The 21,298-nt window shown below is 27.2% G+C and overlaps 1 protein-coding gene across 1 annotated transcript in view; it reads right to left on the bottom strand.

The window, feature by feature from the left end:
* The window catches only part of LOC126846657 (zwei Ig domain protein zig-8-like), a 157,376-nt gene that overhangs the window by 31,963 nt on the left and 104,115 nt on the right, over positions 1-21,298 (bottom strand). Inside the window, exons 4-5 of the mRNA XM_050586363.1 lie at positions 15,916-16,118; positions 362-575 (exon numbers count right to left, since the gene is read on the bottom strand). Of these exons, the coding sequence (XP_050442320.1) occupies positions 362-575; positions 15,916-16,118 (417 nt within the window). The remainder of the gene's footprint in view (positions 1-361; positions 576-15,915; positions 16,119-21,298) is intronic.

Below are 21,298 nucleotides of genomic sequence, written 5' to 3'. Positions count from 1 at the left end.
TGGCCATTGTTAATTTTTAAACAAAGCAGTTTTTGAAATTTTTTTTAATAATTTATTCTTTTATCAAATATGTTTTAGTTGATTAACTTTATGTTTATTAAAATCTTTTTTGTTTACAAAACTTTCATTGTGAATACAGTTTTTATGAGGATTTATCTATAAATATACACATTTATCAAAACAACGCATCGTGGACATGTATAATAACTAGAAGTTTGATAAAATCATCAATTTAATTAAAATATACATTTACTTTAAAATATATATTTTGTTTTATTTGTTATAATTATTAGATAATGTTTTTGAGAGGAAATCAGTATTAAAACAAATAAGTAAGTGAAATAGAAAACAGAAAAATTACCATCGACTTTTAAGTAGATTTTCATAATTGTTGGTGGGTGGGTGGCCACTTGGCATTCATAAATACCATCGTCCCTGTCTGTGATATAAACAATTTGTAGTCTCCAATTGTTGGGATATCTAAAACTTAACGATATCCTCTGGTCAGAGCTGTGTACTTGTCGTCCTACGGTAAGAAGCTGTATATCATCTGCTTTTCGATGAACCCATGTCACCTGAAATATGTTAACAGATGAAATAAATGAATGAAAATATTTACAAAGAAGAAAAATATATCTTATATTTACATATTTATCATATACAATAATGCAGATAGAAGTACCTGTGTATTTATTATATATAATTAATTATTATTTGTACATGGAACTATAAAACACTCATGGGCCATAATTTATCAGAATTAATTGTAATCATTTTTTTTTTATCTCACTATATTTCCTACAAATCGTTTTGAACGTTTTGTCATGTTCTAATAATATAGTAAGTACCATTGCATACGATTTAAGTAAAGTTTTTATTTCCTCAATTATTTATTACCGCGTTCTTACAATTATTTTATTCACTGTTTATAGTGAACTCTATATTTGACTGAACTGTTGTTTTGACAATTTAGCAGTATTTCATTAGTAATAGTCATGTTAAAAATGATTAAACTGTGGATTTTGAAACCATACTCGAAACTGTGTAACTTTCTTAAGGTGTATGACAGACCCAATAATACAATAGCGCATAACAGTATAAGCTGAATGTATAAAACTGTATTGATTATCTAGTAGTCTATCTTGTCGATCTCAAAAGTTAACAATAGTGTCTTTCATTTTTGTCATGTAAAAGATGTTTTTGCAAATTACGATACTTGCAACGTTCATGTATTTTGGTTTGTTTTTAACAATAAAATGTTTTGTATATTAATCGTGCGTGAATAGATGTCAAAACTTTCACTTCACTGAGACTGTTAAAACTTATTCGGACGGTATTAAGCAGTATCTCTTTAAAGTTTCGTTTAGGCGTGTATCAGTTTAATAGTAGCTATTGGTGTTTCGACAATTCAATCTCGAAGACTTCTTGGAAGCTATAATGAACTTTTGTAAGGTTATGATTCCAATTTGAAGAAGGCAACGAACCCAAACGCAAAATCAAGTTTTTCCAATCACACGTAACTCAAAATAGTATGTTATATTTATTCTGCTAATTTTGGAATATATTAGTTGGTACACGAATAATATTTTTGTCCTGTGATCCTTTTAACAAGAACATGTGTGCATTAATAGAAGTACAAAATGTATACTTAAACTCATCAGAATCTACAAATTTATTTAAAACTAATTGGCAATTAATTTTTTTATATAGATGAAATTATTGTTAAAAAAACCGCAGTTATCTAGTTTATTTTTTCTTTAAATCTGTACAAATTAGAACTTATAAGTATAAGTTTAAAAGTTTATTTATTTTTTGTTATTTAAGATTTTAATCTTAACAACTTCCCAGGAAAATAATCTGATTATCGAGTTAGTATATATTTCCTTTCTTAGAGCGGTTCATCCAATTTAGAAGTTTAAATTGTGTATCATTTGTCACGTAGAGTTAAAAATAAAAATTTGTACTAATGTACAGTACGATTTTAATTTCAACTCCAAAAAGTTTTTCTGTAACAAATCTTGCTTTTGTTTAGAAATAGAATTATCATTTGTTTGTTTTTATTTGCTAAGAGAATAAAAGTATTACATGCTCTAGTGAAAACTTTTTTCAATGCATACAGACAACAGAGATTTGGCATGTAGTAAGTTTTAATTTATTTATTAAAAAATCGGCTAAAGTAAATTTGGCAGTGTAAGCAAAATATTCGTTTAAAACAGTTTTGTTCAGTGTTTATTTCGTATTATTAGTATCTATCGGAATACACAAATATTATGTTTTAGTTTATTTTGTTGTGACAAATTTCTAGTAGTACCACAGAATAAATGCAATCAGAAAGGACAGTTTCAATGCAAACAGAAACATGGCGGTAATGTTCTAAGTTCTGACTCTGCTTATAATAAATTATATCTATACACAACTAAAAAAAATAATGTTTAGATATAATTTATTATGGTTAAAGCAGGTTTAGAACATGACCGCTTCGTTTTTGTGTGATAAGTATCTTCCCCGTGTTAATTTTTATCAGTGTCTGGGGTCTGGTAATACCTTCTATCATTTTAGATAGATGCCATAGCAAAAAAAAACCTTACAGTAAAAAAAAAAATTAGTTTTTAAAATGATTGTAAAACACATTTTTTAAACTAAACATTTTCAAATATATTCACGATATTATGTCATATCAAATTTAGTAAAGTACATAATAGGTTACAATAGGTTACATATAATACAATATTACTGCAATGCGGGCGTTGAATTTATTTAGTGTATGTATAGCGATAATAAATGGCATAAAATATTATGTTTAGTTTTTTGTTTTGGACTTGCTTAATAAATCATAGAAGTAGTTATGAATCAGTGCAGTTTTTGTGTATGTTTGATTGATATATTTGTGTACAGACTTAACGAATAATAATATTTTTTATGATAATAAAGTCTACATCATATTATTGGCTTCCGTGCTAAGTTGAGAAAATGTTTATGTTGTATTAACTTAAATCTACCGCGTGCGAATTTAGAACTACATAATGGATACGTGTGCATTTTGTGTACAAGTGATGGTCAAATGTTGTTTTCTGCTAGGTAAATATCGTTGTGACACAGTGTTAAATATTTTCGGAAAGGATTAAATATGGTATTTTTATTTTTATTGTTGCACATCACCAATCCTATGTTACACTAGCTGCTGTCATAATGACCAGTAAGCGCTACCGTCGATACAGGCTTGACGGTGGCGTGTTGATGAATATGCTTCCTGTGGCGAGGAGGTTGGGACCGATAGGCAGCAATTGATGGCTTTTTTGGAAAATAATCCACTGTGGCATTCCTGTCACTTTGCCCGTATACTCTGCCTCTATTCACCAACACACGGGCACAATCAGTCCAACCTACAGCACCACGAGTGATGTATGCGCAAACCAACAATATATTATTATGCGTCTCTGTATCCCTCATCTCCCTAGCTCTCCTCTCTCTCTCTCTCTGTAATTTTCCAGATTTTCCTCATTTTCACCATTTTTTTTACAACAAGCTTTCTACATACGATAAAAACAACCTTCTCTGGTAAGCGTATCAACTCGAAACGAATAAACGGTAACTAGAATAATAAAATTGTTTAAAAACAACCGCAAAAACTATCCTCTTTGCGTATACACGGAACAGGACGAAACCTAACAAGATTTTATTCAACCGCAATAATTAATTGTGTATAAAAACAAAAAGTTTATGTATTGAGGTCAGGGCGGCAACGGGTTTAGTTTTTTTATTTAAAATTATATCTTTATAAAATATAATTTTTAGATTAAAAATAAACCGAGCTAAATTTTTGTTACAATATTCTTAATGGATTTGTCCATAATACGGTTCTAGTTGCCAATTAAAAATAAACATTAAAAACTATTTTAAAATTTCACATAAAATATTTCGTAGCAAAATCGCTAATTATAAAACAACTTTAATATTTTGTTTTTTAGTGAGTAATTTATTTCTGTTAAGATCAAGAATTTGTTTTTGGATTTTAAATTGTCTTTCGCTTTGGGGTGGTACGAAGGCATTCATTTTACAACGATATGTGCTTTTTGATCTTAGATTCTGAAATATAAACTTACTCATTTATTACATATATAAAAATAGTCTATTAAGTATAACAAAATTTATAATTTATTCATCTATTACAATTTGAAGTGCATGAGGTGAAATTAAATAATATTAAAATTAATAATATGTCTTCAACTATATCTATACCTTAAACGGTTAAGCATAAGTTTTTAAGTATTTTCCAATTATACTTAGAACGTATGTTTAGTGTTTACTCTAAATAATTAGTTCACTGTACTCAAATAATGGAAACATATTTTTTGTGGAGGCGCAGCTGTTCGGCTTAGTCAGATCGCTAACAAATATGCACTGTAGACCCTTTTGTGATTTGTCAAGCTAGTTGGTGTCTAGTAAGGTCAGTTGAAATTGAATAACGTCCATTAATTAGTGACTTGGCAGGGGTTTTAGCGAATAGTCCTGCTACAAGAAGTTGAGACTCCTGACTCATCATTTATTATGCAAAAGTGTGTCTTATAGTATTATTTAATAATACTGTTGAGCTAAATAAATAATAAATATTCGAAAAATTATTTCTGGTAGTTTATTCAATTAAATTATGTGTTTATGACGGTGCAAGTCAAAAGGTGAGTGTAATTTTTGGAACTAGGGTTTTGGAACTGATGGGATGTCGTGTTTTATTCTTGGAATTGTTTGCATCATCTCTCGGACATGATAAATGTATTGGTATTGTGTAACAAATGTACATTAAATAATATATGTAATGCGTAAATCCATTACAATTATTCAAATAACCATAAGCTATCATTAGAGGGAAAAAAGTAATTCCGGTTTTACGATTTTCAATTTTAAAATATTACTTAATTAAAACATATTTGGTGAAAGTGCAATTCAAATGTAAAGACCAACACTTAAAGAAATCCATGTGAACATTTTGATGAACTATATAACTAGTAGATAATGTATTGTTAGGTTTGTTAAAACACTAAATTTTTATTTTCATAGTTATAGCTAAACTAATTGTATCAATATAACAGTTAACATGAATAGTATGTACCATGTATTGATTTTATTTATATTCTATCTCTAATCCGTATTTATAATTACTACATTAATATTTAATAAATATTATATGCACCATGTATTGACCACTAAGCTGTGTCGTTGGACAACTTTAGTGAGCAGATCGCTATATTTTTATTAATTTAGTGTTGTTTTATTAATCAAGCGTGTATAAAAAATTATATTGATAGATTTTCCATAATATGAGAAACATAAATATTTCAGAACTCGAAAATTGTACAATTTATTTCTAATTACACATTTCCTTCATTATGTATAACTAAAAAGTTTTCTTTATGAAAGTTGTCGAGCTTGAGCATACAATAATATCATTATGATATTAATATATTAAGTATGTCACATTTCGATCGACAACGTTGAGATCGTTTGATGGCAGCGCAATAGCAAAATTTTATGATTTAACAGGCGGTCTGCGAAAGCCACATCACGAAGTTGTCCAATAACGCAATGGTGTACGTGGCGGTAATAATAATGCTGTGAAAACGGGGCAGAAGAAATAAATAGTTTGCCTATACCATAAACGCCGCGGGTAAGTTTTAATTAGATATAACGATTTTAGCATAATATAACGCGTTACTCCGTCGGACTGTTTGTTCACATAATGTTATATTCCAGTGTGCTTATTTACGGTCGAAATTGGTTATACTTAAAAATATTTATTGCTCTAGATTATTAATTTGCCGGCAGGAGTTCGGTATTGTGTTTTGAACAATTTGCGGTACCGTATGCAAAACTCTGGGACGCATTTATATTAGCAATAGTTAGCAGGGTGGCGATTAAGTTTTCTGTGCTATGCCCAACCGCGGTCAGCGCGTCGGGCCACCTCAGTAAAGTATCATTGGAATATAGTATAGTGAATTCAATGGCATCGTAAAAAGTATAGCGGCAACTCGGTTCCCAGAGGAACGTTTTCAAAGTATAATCCTGTGTCGAAAATCTCATTGTGGATTCTCTATGCCTCCATAGTACCCAAGGGTCAGCTGTGCATTAATACTGTCATCGTAGTCACGCTTCGATCATGTTGTTACTTCATCAGGGACCATCGGGAACAACTGGTGCGTCAAGTTCATAGCGAGTAGTAGATTTTATAGACGTAAAGTTCCAAAAGTTCTACGATGGTTTTTCTTTATGTTTGAGGAAATAAAAATTTAATATACTACTAAAAATGATGCAAGCATCGCGAACTCGTATTCTAAATTGCAGTAAAATAGTAAAATATAAACACGTACTTACACCTATTTTTTTTTATACATTTCGCACATTTTATACACTTTGGCTGGTTTCAATTCATGAAAATAATAATAAGTTAATTCTATTTTATCTCGAAAAAATGGGAGTACAAGATTGACGAGAAATAGTCCAGGATCGAGATAAGTGGAGGTGGTTGTGATAGTAACAAAAACTCTTAGAAAATATGAAATGCCAATAGAAGAAGATAATACCATAATTGTTCTATATTTTTAGTAAGTATTCCGGTTAGACAAAATAAGTTTGGAACACAAAACTTGTGTTAAAATTAAAAAATATATATTTTAACAACGTTTAGTATTAAAAATAATCTTGTAGATTTTTGTTTTAAATTTAATACTTAAAATAATTCTTGACATTACTTAAATATGTACTATTTTGCTTATTCGTTATGTTTAGTATTTTAAATATTATTTTTTACTTGATACTTTAACTAGCAGTATTCAAGGCGTGCTAAAAAAGGAAATACATATAAGAAACATATAGTTCATAACAATGATGTTTCGATCGTTGTAGAGTATAAAAACATAAGAAAGTACTTAGATAGTAATGATTTAATAGGTCCGTTTTGACGTTTTTGGGGACTACCCCTCGTTATGGAGGTGATCATAAATAACGCTAATACCATGATATGAAGTTTCAAATTTTACAACATTGGTTTATATTTAAAAGATGGTATTTTCCTACTTTTGTGGCTCTTGAGCAGTCCGACCCTATTTAAGTACTTTGTAGGGCCGAACTACCAAAATGTAGTTTAATAATTTAAGTAAAAATCAATAACAAAAATAAATAATTTTAAATATGCCTTAACTATCGTGACTACATTTGTTTATATTTACTGGTAATGATAATAAATGCGCAAGTGATTACATTGTTAAGTTTTAATGATATTGTAAAATTAGTACAAGTTAGTTTGTACTTCACTAAATAGTATTTGTTATTTTTCTATCTAAATGCCTCGTTCATACCATATATTATTTCGAATAATGTTTTTCTATCCCCCATAATATAAAAACATGAAGGTTCCGTTGCCTTAATGTTTATAATGTTGTTTATTTAAAAAAAACTATTTGAGATATACATCATACTATGAGCCATCTCTAATTACCAATGGTGTAATACTTTATTTTTATTGAGCTTTATAGTCAAGTACATTCTTTTGTAAAATACATTAAGACGATTACACGAATGAATAATTCGAAATAGTAAGTCATTTGACTCCAAAACGTTAGCTACAGCACACAGGATGCATTTAATGTCGTAGAATAATAATGACAGCATGTATTGTAATCGAATACAGACTGATTTATATATTTATGATACTATGAATGTTGCCAATAATATTGTTTCGCGAATTTCTTCAGTTACTGTTTTTGTTGGATTATATCAGTATTTTTTCTACTATTACTAGACGGGTTTCTAATGAATTCTATGATTTTATACTATTATTTTAGTAAATCATAAAATTATCGAATAAAGTGTTTAAACCTCAAAACGTTGCAAATTAATGAATCTAGATAAACGTATAAACGCATTTTTATAGTTTCGTACTTAAATAACATTTAATGACATTTTTTATAAAAAATAATAAATTAAACTCGGAGGTACGTGATTTACACACTGCACAGCGTTGTGTTCATTCAAATTCAAATGGTTTCATTGAAACTAAAGTTATCGGCTTTTAAGAAAAGTCACCGTACTCTTCGAGGGACTTAAAAGAATTGCCTATTAAAAAAATACATAGTCTATATTTTTGAAAACTTTTAAATTAAACTATTGTTGTAAGGTACTTTATAAATAATCAATAATCATTAAACGAAAGAATAGTTTTTGTTTTAAAAACAGCCGTATTGTAAATTGTAATAGTGTTATTTGAGAGTTTTAGTATTTATTCTATTAAAAAAACCTCCAAATACATTAATTTCTTGATTTTTCCACCGAATTGACTCGGATATTCAAAGCAATATTATTTAAGCTCCAACTTTAAATTTACGGTAAATTGGCCGAAATGAGTCAGGTAATTTTTTGGTCAATCTTAAATATTTTGCAATAGAATTTCAGCCCAATTTTCAGTAATTGTTCTAAATTAGGGATCGCCTTGGTTCTATAGTACTGGGCATAATTGTAATTGACAGCTGATCGTTTCTGAACTGAATTTAAAAAAAATGTACTACACACTTAAGTCAGGTAACGACTTTTTGTTAATATTTGGAAAAAATATGCCAGCACCTATTGATATTGCTTTTACTCCAATTAAAATGTCTCACAGCTGGGAGTAGCTTCATATTTAATAGAAGAAAATTGTTTCCCATATAATTTAACAGTTGTCTACGACATTGTGAGTATACTAATATAATATGGTTACCTTGTCCAGTAAGCTGTTATAAGTTCACAAGAACTTCATATTTCTAAAGCATTATTTTAATATATTTTAATAATATCACTGCGATTGGCTGTCTGGTATAAGACGTAAGCTTTTGAATCTTAACTAAAATAGTACTAAAAATAACTTTCTCTATCGATGGTAAGTATTATTTCAATTCAAATTGTAAAATCAAAGCATTGCATTTTACTTCAACAAAACCACTTTTGCAAAGAGAAAAATTCAGAAAAGAAAATATACTCACTTTAAATTTTAAATGTATAATCTTCGAAGAAGAGTTTGATATACTTTTTAAAAATCCTTAATATAAAACTTCGTATTTACTGCTCAGAAAAATTCAAGCGCTGTTAACAGCTTTTGTAATGATGAAAAATAAAAATCAGAATCAACAAACTAATAACCATGATTGAATTAGGTCATGCGACGAAGACCACGATGTTAATTATTTAGTTAAATATTAGCTACAGTCAGTATCAAAAAACTAAATAATTAAGAATTATAATCATTTAAATTTTACATTTAAAAATTCATGGTATAATTTAACCCTCGCCGATTACAGTATTGACATAATCGTTAGGCCTAAAGAGCGGAGTGGTATTAAGTGTAGAATGTTTAAACTGCTGGCGGTGGGTCGTCAGTGTTCGTTAAGGGTCTGCTAATGAGGACATGAATGCGATAGTGAGTTGTCCGACCAATTTTCATTTTCGAAATGCTACCGTACGCATACCCCCCCCCCCCCCACCAAAAAGGATTATTTGTCAATTTAACTCTTGATATTATTTTTTAAATGAAAAACAAAAATCAAGAATTAAATGTTTTCATACCGAAATGAGTAGACAAACTTTAATAATCAGGAAGAAAACGTTATGTTATTAGCTGATACGGAATAAGTCGGAAAGTTTTTAGATTACATAACTTAGCAGTCGACAGCGATAATGTAATATACTTTTTAAACATGAAAGCCATTGGAGTTAAAGATGAATCATCGTACTGTTAAATTTGTTCAAACTAACTATCGTTATACTTGTATCTGTTTAGTTTGTTGACGTGAGAGCAAAAGCGACAAACCTCAACGAAGAAAATACTGCGTTGATAATATGATGACATCAATGCAATTTCATTTTTATTATTTATGTTTTTCTCTGATTAAACAGTTTTGCTATTATTATTTATGAAATACAATAACTTTTATAATTTAAGTTTATTTGTATTATTATTTTTTACTTTATATGTTCGAGAAAATAGGAGGAACCGTTTATTATATCACCTATTCTAGATATAAATCCCAGAGTTCACTAAATTGCATCTTAATCTGTACGTAAATACTCGTATATATAAAAATACTAAAAAAATAAATTATAATAACTAATGTAATATACTTTTGAAGGGTTAAATATAGTTTAGAATGTGAAAAATCTATTTGGTTTTAATATGGCCAATAATTGGTTAAATTTATTATTCAATCATTTAAACATTAGAACACTTATTTATTAAAATTATTATTATATAACTATTATTATTGTTATTCATTAAAACGTTGTTTGTTCGAGTTGATATCTTATTAGCTAGATCGAGGAAATCGGTGAAATGCAAGATAATTTTCTTTTACCATGCATGCCTTCTCTTCTTCTAAATTATGAAAATATTTGATACTTACAGGGAAGCTCTTACGTGGTAATAAATCCAGATAACAGTGTTATTTGTGTTGTACGAATTATGATGCGTAAGCCATTTTGAATAATGTCAAAAAGTTTTAGATTAACTTCACGATTATATAGTTTTGGGTTTCCTCATGAGAAGTCTTCGTATTTCCATTAATATAATGGTTTTATCAAAGTATATTATATGTGTTCATACAGTGCTCTTAAAAATATGCCACCATAATTTGTATTAATATTAATAGCGTGATTAATAAAAACATTTGTTATTATACATTTTTTTCTTTTATGTGATATTGAGAATTTAATATTTTGAGGCATTCGCCTATTGAAACCTAAATGTATCAGTAACATAATACATAATACCTTAATAAGAATGAAAGAAAGCATAACAAAAACCAAAGAAGCTTAACGATAAGATACCAAATTAGTCAATAACATTTGTAATAACATAAACTGTTTTGACAATAAAATGAAATAAAATCTTAATATTTTATAACTGTAATCGTTCAATATAAATAACGTTTAAATGTTTAAAACTATATTTTTTTCCAAAATTGGGTTAAGATAGAATTATGACAAATTATTTATTATTTACTGTAAGAATATTTTCATTTTTTCAATTACTGTTATCAAGCATAAATTTTAATAAAAATGTTTTGTTATACATGATTTATGAGTTATGACCAATTCTATAAAGTTGCGGTCGTAAATTAATAATTTATTTGTACTATACAATAATTGCTGTATAATTTTAGACGTGCTTATAAAAAAGCATATATATATATATATATACTAAATAACATTTACACTATTTTTTGGTTTTGAAAGACCAGTAGTATATAATATTAGCAATTTAGCACCATACAAATTCTCTAATTTTTATTTGCCAAAAAAAAAAAGTTTGCTACTAATTTTTTTTTATTACGTATAACTGGAAATGGTTTTTAAGCTAAAGTTCAATTTAAAAATTATTGTTTTAATCAATATAAAAATGTACACGGTAATATTTGTTAATACTTATGGTTAAATAAATGATTATTGGTTAAAACGTATTTTTCAAAAATATGGTTTTTAGCTATTTTTTTTCAAAAAATTATTATCTATTATATACTATTAGAATTTACCCATAAGGTGTACATTTTTTATTAAAAACTCAGACTATTCTATGAGTTTTATTATTTTTATGACAAGCTATAAAACAAATGTAAAATATTGCCATTAATTTAGATTTCAGTTTTTTTTTATAAATTACATTTTGTAAAGCATTATAGTATGCTTTAAGAAATTCTTATTTTACTAATAGCATTTTTTATTTTAAAAATAATGTTTGAAATTTGTAATATTTTTTTTTTTTTTGTGGAAAAAATGAGCTTATATTAACAAATCATAATTATTTGTCCAAACAATAATTTGTATTTACATTACATTAGTAGATCATGTTTTTACATATACTACTTTACAAATGAATATACGTATAGAGAAATTTTATATTAAAGTATAAGACTGTTCATCATCTTTATCAATACTGATGATAATGTAAGATTCGAGAATTCATACTTATTAACCCTTTTATTCATGTTTTTTATATTTTAGGATTTTAACTGAAAACATTATAAACTCTAATGATAATATTTTTTTTATAGTTTAAGGGATATTACTGCCTCTTTCTCCGGGGAGGTGTTATGAACCTTGAAAGTTTTGTCATTCAGACTTTATTATAAATGTGATTAGAGTCATTATTCACAAAATTCAGGTTTAAAATACAGTGTACGAGCATCCGTATACATTTTTCATATTTTTAGGTAGTATTAAATTAGTAAATTCGTATATAATAGTATGATAAAAGAAAAAAATATACCACATACATATATACATTTATGTTAAGTCTGTATGACGCTTTGATGATTTTAGATTGTAATATACATAAGACACCCAAGGGACTAAAGTTGAAATGGATTGCATGGTAATATATTATGTAGTTGGCATAAAAAGAGGCAATTAAGAGAAGTTTGGAATTGGGAGTAACGAAAGAAAAGTTACTGTAATAAAATGGTAACGATTTTTTATGTATTCCTTCTAGTGTATCGATAAGATACAGAAAACGAAATGCATTATCAAGGTGTGTATTTTCTTAAAATTAATTTACAAATCTTTTCAAATATTAGAATACATTGCTTCAATAATAATAATGATAATAATAATAATATTATTAGTTTCTCTTTGGTTATAATAACATTAATCGATATTTGTGTTTATAGAGAAATGGTTCAACACCACCGAGTATATTATATAGGTATACGATAAACTTTATCTAATTTCCAGACCTTAAACTTATAAACTATAAATATCAAGTGAACTTATATTAATTTAATAACTAACGTTCAAAAAATGATCAAAGTTCTCTTTTTCACTTGAATATAAACTCGAAAAAGAAAAAAATACTCAATGACGATGCAGGTTTTTAATTGGAAAGGAGAGAATGATAGCAAGTCAGGTCGAGCTTCCCTGAACCATACCAACATTGAGGGTACCTACACCTAAAAATGTTGACTGATTAGTTTTGAATAAATACCTATGTTTAGAATTATTTACGTTTTAGCAGGGTTGTTCTCCTTTGTTCAATAATTAACTAGATAGTTTATAAAAAAATATTATATGAGTAAATTAAATACCTCTACAGCGGCTGTTTTTAAATTAAAATAAGTTAAGTTTTGTAAATCAATAACAGTGTTGACATTTTGTTATTAAAATTATTTTTCTGTTAAGATGCTATTTTTTATGTATTTAGTTTTTTAAATAGCACTAGGCTATTATTTATATTATATCTTAAATAAGTATTTACAATTAATTAACATTTAACACAGTGTATTATAAAACATATATTGGAAAGGGCTTTAGCCTCCTTAGCCGTTACCTGCGTGCACAACTAAGTGCACTAAGTTATTTTTCTCGAAGAAATATTTTACGACTAAAATTTTATTGTTAAAAGGATAAATATTATATTTTTAAGCGCCTTTTTTACTTCTTATGAGATCTTTAAATCTATTTATTACCGTTTCCTTTTTTTAAAACACATGCAAGAATCAAATGTAGTACGGAACCAATTGTTAAATTGGCTTCATTATTACATTACATTATACATGAATGTTTTATAATAGTAGCAGATATATAAGGCATCAAGAGTTAAGTAGTTGAATTTATTATTTTGTTAATCACTTATATTATAGTATTAGATATTTTTTATGTTTTATTTATACTATATCTAGTCTCTAAATAATGATATAAATAAAAAAAGGTATGATTATATATTTTGATGAATATACCTACGCGTTTTATAATATTTTTTGTCTTGAATGTAATATAACATCGTCAGATGGAGTTATAATAGATTATTTTTACTCTGAAATTGAAAAAAAAAACCGAAAAAAATTAGGGTATTTTACTAGCAAAAAATTACCCTCGCCTTACGTTTTAAAAGGTGATTATCGGGTCACGCGTAATTTGATATGAGCTTTTATCATTCTACGGTAAAGTTTGAAAGAAAAAAATGGGTAGAGTAGAGAAGCAAAAACGGTTGAGGCGTCATATTCTAAAAATAATAAAAAAAGGTTATGAATAGAAGAAGAAGACCGAAAAACCAACAATTATTCGTTCAGGATGTTTTGTGCGGAAACAATAAAAAAAAATAAAAGTTCTATAGTAATAGCGTCGCATTATAATGTAGCGAATAGTTTCTATTATAATGTACAAACGAACAGGGTGGAATGTAAGGGAAAGCGTTTGAAAAAAATCTTACTTTAATTCTATTGATGCTCATTATCATAAGTAGGTTTGTCACCTCAGAGAGCCGTTAAAGACCATTCGGAGCTTCTCGCACACCACTGTAACTTGAAATGTGAATCCATTGCCGTTTGTCGATATTTATTAAGTCATTTAATTGCATTCGTTAAGATATTGCTTAGAAGTTAATAACTACCGTAATTATATAAAGGTAACTAAATTGCAAAACTAATTAAGATGTGCCCGATTGTTTAATAAATATTAAGGGGCAAAACACAGGCAGTTTTAATTATTATCAAAGTTATTTCAATTATGCTAATTAATTAAAGGGTATACAATTGTTATTTTTCACATATTAACGTATTTTAAAATTTGATTTTGTATGAGTTAACAACTTTTTATTACTTTATACAATTTTTAATATTTTATAGTCCACCACGATCGCTAATTTTTAATAAAATAATAACTTATGTCCGAAAAAAGTAGTTAAAAAATTCAGTTTTAGGTTTTTTTAAAAGGTTATTGCAGCGTTGGATATTTAAATTTAAAAATTCACCAATCATAGCGGACTACAAAATATTCTTTATATTTTATAATAATAATAAAATCAACTAAACCCAACCATTCTATGAGTCAGCTTTCTATTTCTGCGAATCGTGTTTTGAAGCAAAAAAAAAAAATTATGACATAGTTGTAAGTGTGCTTGTTAGTGACTTTAATTTAAACTTAATTAATTATGACTTACTTGTGTAGTGAGACTTGATTTTTAAAAATTAAATATATTTATAAAATAGTAATAACCTCTTTATTGATATATTATAATTTCCAGTTAAAAAATAACTTTTAATAGAGACGAGACTTCGTAGAATACGTTTGACTTATCAGACAACTTCCTTGTATTGTAAACTTGTTGTTGTTTAAGTTATAAACTTTTTATGAGTCTTAAAATTTCCTTTTAAAACCCGTTTTTTTGCTCTCTTTAAATGCGTTAAAACTTGCTTATCAAACAGATCATTATGTAAACATACTGATGGATTACAAATTTAATGATTTTACATTCGCTAGAACGAATCTTCTACACTGTTCATTACCAAGTACCTATAGAATACATAATCCAATTACCGCACGGTGTATATCCCTGTTAGTGCAAAGGTACTATTTTATTCGGAAGAATATTTCGAATACTGAGAAGCGTATTTTTAACATAACAAAACTGCCATTATGCTATGTATCGCTCTAAGCCATGTATTCATGCAATTATATCAGCAAAATAATATATTAATTATTTCAAAATGACAGCCAAGTCATGGTTCGTACTGAGATTATATTAATACACCGACGATAATCATAACTGATACTGTATGTGGAATAAAGTCAAAAAGTGCTAAGTGTCCTTAACACGTTTAAGGTGTTTTCCACCTAATACTATAGAGTTTATAATATTATACCTAAATATTATATTAATTATTATGTATGTAGAATTTTCAACGCTACATGAGACATCCTGTATAATAATATAGAGATTAAATATTTCTATAGCCAATATTTTAGTTGACCAAAAGCTTTTATATTAGCTAGGTATCAAATATGACCGTAATACGCTTTCTAACTACACGATAAATTCTCACGATATTATTGTTTAGTGATTAAGAACATATAGAAAGACGTACAAAATATTTATGAGTTGTGAGGTGTTTATGATTTACATACCGTTTTGTCATAGAGCAGTTGAATTTTGCAGTCTAATTGCACTGTTGACCCTATACGTGCGGTTACGTTAACAGGACCCGGGCCGTCCTCGAACAACGGAGACCACCTTGATCCAGCTTCATGAAGGTGGTGGTCGTTATCATCAACCAAATTCGCTTCCATTGTCACTTGTGCAGTAGTACTCGAAGTAGTAGAAATATTTTCTAAAAAAACAAACCACATAAAAATAATGATAACAGTTGTCATAATTTTTTTTACCAATTAATTAAAGTATTACTATAATAGTAAACTTTATTAAAACGTGAGAGAAAAATATGGCGTTATATAAAAAACCAAAATGAAAATAAATTATTGCTAAGTTTATTAACTTAACTTTTAACTTTTAAGGATTATTTTGCTTTGTATTATTGTGGAATTTATATTCTTTGCCCCACTTATACCGTTGGTAAAAACGCGTGGGCCGGTTGCAAAATTTCCCACCTGGTAACAGTCTGGGAAAAAACAAAGTTTGCTAAAGCATAATTATAGTAAATACAGTGCGCCTGATTTGTTCTCTAATCATTTGCGTGCCTACATAAAATAAACCTTTATTTATTAATTATCAAACTTCTTATAAAGATTATGCTTTTCATAACTTGAAAATAACTTACATAACAATTTTGACTTAAGGCGAAACTTTTTCATTAAAAAAAAAAAAAAAACAATACCAGTATTTTCGAGTTCAAACTGCCAAATTAAAGCACTGCAAATTTACAGTAATAGTTAAAATAAATACACGTTTTGTGTTCTTAAAATAGTGTTACAATAGTTATAAATACATTGTGTACTACTATCATAAAGTGAAATCAATAAATTGTAATATTGGATAAATTATGCATAAAATCCTTCTTTTGACAATTTTTTAATCAATAACTTTACTTAAAAAAAAAATGTATCGAAATTATATTTTTTTAAAATTGAATGGTGTGTAAAACTTCTTTTTATAGTAAGTGTATTAGGTAGTTTAGAACATTTTCATTGTGTTAAGTAACTTTAAGGTCCAAAACACGTGTACTAGGTTTTTTTGTAAAATCATCTTCTTTCAATTTACTTAAGTTCCTTAGAGTCATTTATACTTAAAATTACTCATGTACGACGGAAGTAAAGGTAATTGTATTAAAACCCGTGTATGCGATGACACGTTTATTATACTACTCGTCATCTGGTAGGCTTAGTATGCCGGCACTCAGCCATGAAAATAAGATTAAACGAGACGAAGTTCAATTTCCACGTCTGTCTAAAACATGTAAGGTCTATTCGTCAAAAATTGAATTAAAAACGCTTTTACGACTACCGGGTCTAAGACGTTCGCAAAAATATTAATCTGAAATCGTCAGTGCGTGTTTGGTATATACACTATAACACTGTCATTAACACTTGAAATAATTGAATGAACGTGAAAAATGTGTTTTCTATTAAATTTTTTTGTTGATAATAGTTTTGTATTTAATGAAATGTAGTGTTATGAAAAATTGTTTACATACATTTTTAAATTAAACAGCACTATCAGAACTATAAATAAATTAAGCTGAAAAACAAAATATGACAACATAATTTCATAGTTAAATTAACTGAATAAAATAGTATTTTAGGTTATATTATTATCTCATATAATCACATTTGAGCTAGAGTATTCATCGATTGGACGCTTAAGAACATTCATTATTGATTTTTTTAGAAAATTTATCTTTAAAAAAAAATTTGAAAATAAACGTAAATTTTGTTTATACTTGATGTTTAGGTAATACTTTTTTTTTACTTCTTTAGTAGAAACTGTTGTACATTTTTATCGGTGTTACTATTTTAAATAAATAGCTTATAAACGTAAAAAAACAAAGGGTAATTAATTCCAGGCATTGATTTTTTTAATATATTGACTGTCAACCGAAGTTAATGCGTGTATGATTTAACGACCTCTATCTGCCTAATAAAGTACGGGAGTCGTATTTTTATTACATTAGCATTAATGATATTATTATAAGTGTCATTTACGATTTGTGAAAAGAATCCAGTTTTTACCATGGTAATTAACTCATCTAATATAATTGAAAACGAAATGATGCATTGGTTTTTTTTGCAGAAAATGCGTTCTATCAGTTAGTGCAGTCTGCACTGTTTAGGTCCGTAAGCGAAATCAATTTTAATGACAAATTCTTAAGCAGTAAACACACGGCAATTTGATAAAGATAAATATTTTATTATAGTTATTATTATTTTGATTTTAGAAACATTATCTAAATGACTGCGTTGTAATAAATTCAGAAATACTTATAGATTTCACTTTACCGTTTTAATTAATAAAATAATTTTAAATTTTAACTTTTGAGTTGCGTTTTATTGAAAATGTACCGATAATAATTTTTTAACTTTTAAATACATAAATGATTTGGCATCTTACACACTTTTCAATTACAACACGATCAATGGTTAAAATTATTAATATTAATTTTTGAGAGATGATTCGTTGTGTTAGTAGGTTATAGTATAGTTGTATAATAAGTAATTATAATGAAAAACCAGTGGTGATGAAATGTATCTTGCGATACTATATATAATAGTTTACTGAAGTACGTTTAATTAATATATGCGCCAAAAAAGTGAAAAACATAAGATGTGTATTGGATCTAGGCTAGCTAATCAGTTTATTTCTATTTTTTGATACTACACCAATGTTATGGGATGGAATAGGAAACTGTATCGATTCCAACTCGGGTTTGAGGAAACCATTAACTCGACATAGTTGTTAAATTTTAGGAAACATTCCTGGTAACACTAAGAATAGTTTAGAAGTATACAATAATAACTATAATATAGTTGTTTCAAAAGTTAAACGTTTATGTACAAACACTTTGTTCCAATCGAATGGAGCAGTTGTCCCTTAAATGAGTGGGTGTTATAAGTGTTATAAGTGCTTAACACTTGAATCGCTTCATGCAAAAAGGGCCTAAGTCACCATTTTATCAAAAACGTGATTATTACAGATTCGTTATCACTTTACTTAGACTCATCGAATTATGTTAAAAAAAAATTTAGTCCCATTACCAGAAATCTATAATAATAAAAAGATTTTTGTAAAAAAGGGATAAGTCCACTATACTTAAATGCTAATAATCTGGACTGCATTTGAAAATAATTACATTGTTTTACAGAATGTAATTTTACTGTTTAATATCTATTAACACTAATAAAGCCCGTATATGTTTATGCATTTTGAAACATATCAAACGTTTTTTCATTTTTCCAAAAGTTTAAAGTTAAGGACTAAGGCCCTTTTTGCATCAAACGATTCACTTATCAGCTAAGTTTCAAACTTGAGGTATACCAATTATTCATGTTGACTTTTGAAAAATAAAAAAATATAATGATTACTTGTCGCTTTTTAAAAATAATTTTGTTCAAACTAAATTTTTACAAACGACTTGATAAAACAATGATGTGGTTTTTCTATTACCAAATAATTAATTATATTTAAAAAAAAAATTAATATTAAGTTACACCGTGGTGGTATTATTCATTAACTGATTATCTGCCAAAGAAAAGAATATTAATTGTACATTATATAGTATTCAAATTGTAATATTATTATATTGAATTTATAAAAATATGTACTTCAAAATTGGAATTCTGTGTACTCAAGTTACATATTTTCTAAAAAGAATAATGCGTCACTTTTTTTATTAAGGAAACCCCATAAAAATCGAAAAATTACACCTTCGCCGTAGTAAATTTGTAGGTTACTTTGTGAGAGTGAATCGATAATCAACTGGTACCACACAAATATTTCCATTATAGTCATTATTAATTATGTATATTATGTATGTATAAATATATTGCTACCATTTACAGATTTGTATAGAAGCATTTATTTGAAAAATTATTTTATTACTTTTAGTTATAATTCCTGTAAACCGGTGACCTCCTTCGTCCCAATATGCCCTGACTTACAATTCCATGACCCCAGTTTTGTGTGTTATTTTAATACAAGTTCTCTTTAACATTCATGTTTTAAACAACTATTTTGAAGCGATTGCAAAAGACATTGCATTTTATTTTTGCACTGCTGACGATATAAAGTTAAGGAAGTTTTAATGAAGAATTTCATAATGAAGTGTTTCACGAATTTTGTCATTAAAATTCTATTCAAGACGACTTCACGAACGATTGCATGCTTATGGAATAGATTAAAAATTAGGTCGGTAGACGGTGATCAAAAAGTTGCATGTCTCTAAAATTCAGAGTATGTATTTACGACATTCTGTTTTACTTGGCAGTTGCAAACCACTAAAATATAATGTCATTCTTAATCGCTTTTTATGTTACATATATCTAATGTTATAATCAATGTAAAGTATGTTCTGCGTAAAATATTTTACATGTAATTTATGACTTAGGTACATAATTTGTGTTTTTATGGAAAAAAAAACAAAAGTATAAATAATATGTATCAATTGACATTGTTTTTTAATGGCAATGTGTTCATTTTACAATAAATCTCATTTATGTTTATCAGGCAAGTATATATTTAGTATATTCATTTGGATTAGTTGAAACTTTTATCAAAGACTAACATCGATACCATAGCTGGAATGAATAAACTTCATTGGATGCTGGCCAAATTGAAAAATGTTAAAAGTTTTTGGCAATACAATTATTAAGTCTAAATCCAATTTACTTGTTTTAATAAGTATATTAAATATAACATTTTAGTATAAATAGTATTGTAATAATAAATTATATAAACTGGTAGAAAATTTAAGTATAGTTAAAAAAAATCTGTTTATTAATGAAATTAATAGAAGGTAGCCAACAACATCAATTATTTCTTAAGCGAATGTTTTCTAAACATAAAGTTGTGTTTTATTGTTAATACACATATTATAATAAAATAACAATAACAATTGCTTAAAAGCAATTATTAAAGTAGATTTAGAACAGACAAAAAATGTATGTTTTAAAAAAAAAATACTTACCATATATTGTTTAGTGTTTTTAAAATAATTAATATACATTGCTAGGGTTTACTAATTTGGTAATAAAAAAACACTAGTAACATTTAATTCAAAATGTGTTTTGTAAAAAAAAGTCTAAACTATTTAGTGTTTTGGATTTTTTTTTTACCAATTTGTTAGCACTTCCTAACCTAACTTGAGTTTACTTTACAAATTTTAACATATATAATATGTTTAACACATTTTAATATGTTTTGTCAACTATTATGCCATGACGTAAAATTTAACAATATATACTTATGTACTTGTTTATCTTATTTGATTGGATAACAGTAATATTGTTTCAAAATATTTTTGGAACTACAACGACAAAGATCAAATTTTATGTATTTTTA

The sequence above is a fragment of the Adelges cooleyi genome, unplaced genomic scaffold (assembly GCF_023614345.1).
Source record: "Adelges cooleyi isolate 19-005CV unplaced genomic scaffold, UGA_ACOO_1.1 ACOO_flye_CR_arks_rails_tigmint_CR_PRNA_9, whole genome shotgun sequence".
Taxonomy (NCBI): Eukaryota; Metazoa; Arthropoda; class Insecta; order Hemiptera; family Adelgidae; genus Adelges; species Adelges cooleyi.
This window is presented reverse-complemented; position numbering and strand designations above follow the sequence as displayed.